Source organism: Calidris pugnax, unplaced genomic scaffold (genome assembly GCF_001431845.1).
Source record: "Calidris pugnax isolate Ruff unplaced genomic scaffold, ASM143184v1 scaffold2666, whole genome shotgun sequence".
NCBI lineage: Eukaryota > Metazoa > Chordata > Aves > Charadriiformes > Scolopacidae > Calidris > Calidris pugnax.
The window spans coordinates 1-2,694 of record NW_015092729.1 but is presented as its reverse complement, the minus strand read 5'-3'; the positions used below and the strand labels follow the sequence as shown (position 1 = coordinate 2,694).

At 60.6% G+C, this 2,694-nt stretch overlaps 1 protein-coding gene across 1 annotated transcript; it reads right to left on the bottom strand.

Moving 5' to 3' along the window:
* Positions 1-10: 10 nt before the first annotated feature.
* LOC106900558 (structural maintenance of chromosomes protein 1A-like) lies at positions 11-2,672 on the bottom strand. Its single transcript, XM_014962644.1, has 4 exons — positions 2,479-2,672; positions 1,070-1,221; positions 897-966; positions 11-196 (listed from the first exon to the last, which is right to left on the bottom strand). Exons 1-4 carry the CDS (start codon positions 2,653-2,655, stop codon positions 11-13), a joined length of 585 nt encoding a protein of 194 aa, XP_014818130.1. The 5' UTR covers positions 2,656-2,672.
* Positions 2,673-2,694: the final 22 nt, after the last annotated feature.

Sequence of the window (2,694 nt, the reverse complement as noted above, 5' to 3'; positions counted from 1 at the left end):
CCCCAAGGGGCTAATTGCCCCCCCAGGGGTATTTTGGCCCCCCCCAGGGGTATTTTGGCCCCCCCAGGGGGGGTATTTGACCCACCTCGGGGTAGACACCGATGAGACTCTGGGCTTTGGTGTAAAACTCCTCCTTGAGGGAGATGACGATGGCCTGGAAGTTGGCAGCTGATTGCTCCTTGATGTAATTAGCCACCTGTAGGGGTGTGTCCCCCCCAAAAACAAAACAGGTCAGGGGACCCCCAAAACGGCGGGGGGGGCCCCAAAAATGAGGTGAGGGGGGAGAAAAATGGGGGGGGAGAGCAAAAAATAGGGTGTAGGGCAATAAAACCGCCATTTTGGGGCACCTAAACCAGCCCATTGAGGGGAAAAATGGGGCTGGGGGAGGCTGGGCACTCCTAAAGTCCCCCCCAAATGTGAAGGGGGACCCCCAAGTGGGGTGGAGGACCCCGAAAATAGGGTAGGGACCCCAAAAATAGGGTAAGGGACCCCAAAAATAGGCAGGGGAGGCAATAAATAGGCTAGGGAGGCCCAATTCCCCTCCCCAGGGCACCAAATTCCTCTAAAATCCTTGGGGGGACCCCAAAATCCCTGGGGAGGACCCCAAAAACCCCAGGGAAACCCTTCAGGATCCCCGAGGGGGTCCCCAAAACCCTGGGGGGTGAGTCCAAATCCCCAGGGGGACCCCAAATCCCTGAGGGAGGACCCCAAATCCCTGAGGGAGGACCCCAAAATACCCTGGAGGGACCCTAAATCTCAGCGGAGGGGCCCCAAATCCCCTGAAATCCCAAAGAAATCCCTTAAAATCCCCGGAGAACCCCCCAAAAAACCACTGGGGGGGGGGGGGGGGGGGGAAACACGTCAAAATATTGGGGGGCCCCCCCAAAACCCCCCACCTTCCCAATGTTGGTGTTGTCCAGCGCCGCGTCGATCTCATCCAGCACGAAGAAGGGAGCCGGCTTGTAACTAAAGTGGGGAGGAAACACCCCAAAAAGAGGGTGAAAAAGGTCCGGACCCCCCCAAAAAAGGGGTGGGGAGACCCCAAAAAAACGAAAGGGGGGGGCTTTACCTGTGGATGGCGAAGAGGAGGGCGAGGGCAGCCACTGTTTTTTCTCCCCCCGAGAGGTTGTCCATGGGGCGGAATCGCTTGCCGGGGGCCACGCAGTTGTAGTTGATGCCATCCAGGTAGGGCTCCTCGGGGTTTTCGGGGCCCAGGAAGGCCTGGGGGGGGACATTGGGGACAAAAAGGGACAAAAAGGGACGTTGGGGACACGGGGGGACACCCACGGGGTCCCTGTGTCCCAAGGAGGGGGGAGGAAGAGGAGGGAGGGGAGAGAAGTAGGGGGGGATGCCATCCAGGTAGGGCTCCTTGGGGTTTTCGGGGCCTAGGAAGGCCTGGGGGGGACATTGGGGACAAAAAGGGACAAAAAGGGACGTTGGGGACACGGGGGGGGACCCACGGGGTCCCCGTGTCCCAACAACGGGGGGAGGAAGAGGAGGGAGGGGGTTTTGGGGTGAGGGAAGGGGGAAGGAAGAAGAAGGAGGGAAGAGCAGGGGAGGGGTGACCATGCAAAGACCCCTATGGAGCTGGGACAAGTGTGCAAAGCCCCCTGTGAGCGTGCAAGGCCTCGTGCAAGGCCTGATGTGAGGCCAGGGGTCACCAGGGCAAGGCGTAGGTGGCCATCCAAGCCTAGGGGTGGTCATCCAAGCCCAGAGGTGGCCAACCAAGCCCAAGGGTGGCCATCCAAAGCCCCCTGTGAAGCTGGGATGAGCGTGCAAAGCCCCCTGTGAGCGTGCAAAGCACCGTGCAAGACCTGATGTGAGCCCAGGGGTCACCAGGGCAAGGCTTAGGTGGCCATGAAAGCCTAGGAGTGGTCATCAAAGCCCAGAGGTGGTCATCAAAGCCCAGAGGTGGCCATCCAAAGGCCCCTGAGAAGCTGGGATGAGTGTGCAAAGCCCCCTGTGAGCGTGCAAGGCCTTGCACAAGGCCTGATGTGAGCCCAGGGGTCATCAGGGCAAGGCTTAGGTGGTCATCCAAGCCCAGAGGTGGCCACCCAAGCCCAGAGGTGGCCACCCAAGCCCCCTGTGAAGCTGGGATGAGCGTGCAAAGCCCCCTGTGAGCGTGCAAGGCCTCACGCAAGGCCTGATGTGAGGCCAGGAGTCACCAGGGCAAGGCTTAGGTGGCCATCCAAGCTTAGGGGTGGCCATCCAAGCCCAGAGGTGGCCATCCAAGCCCCCTGTGAAGCTGGGATGAGTGTGCAAAGCCCCCTGTGAGTGTGCAAGGCCTCACACAAGGCCTGATGTGAGCCCAGGGGTCACCGGGGCAAGGCTTAGGTGGCCATCAAAGCCCAGAGGTGGCCAGCAAAGCCCCCTGTGAAGCTGGGATGAGTGTGCAAAGCCCCCTGTGAGTGTGCAAGGCCTCACACAAGGCCTGATGTGAGCCCAGGGGTCACCGGGGCAAGGCTTGTGCGAGGTTACCTGGGCGCTGCTGTTGCGGGAGAGGGCCTTGTAGATCTCGTCGATGTTGGTGGCCACCGACTCGAAGCAGGCGTTGAAGCGGTCGAACCTCTCCTTCTTCATCTGCTCAAAGGCCTGCTTGGCCTTCTTGGCCCGTTTCCGCGCCGCCTCGAACTCTGGGGGGGACATTGGGGACATGAGGACCTCCTTGGAGACATGAGGACATCTTTGGAGACA

Bases quoted from the DNA above. Each gene is read 5' to 3' on its own strand.
- LOC106900558 (XM_014962644.1), bottom strand. From the start codon at position 2,655: ATGTCCCCAATGTCCCCCCCAGAGTTCGAGGCGGCGCGGAAACGGGCC. The intron at 1,222-2,478 runs GTAACCTCGCAC...GTCCCCCCCCAG, and splicing joins CCCGCAACAGCAGCGCCCAG to GCCTTCCTGGGCCCCGAAAA. The intron at 967-1,069 runs GTAAAGCCCCCC...TCCCCACTTTAG, and splicing joins CTCCTCTTCGCCATCCACAG to TTACAAGCCGGCTCCCTTCT.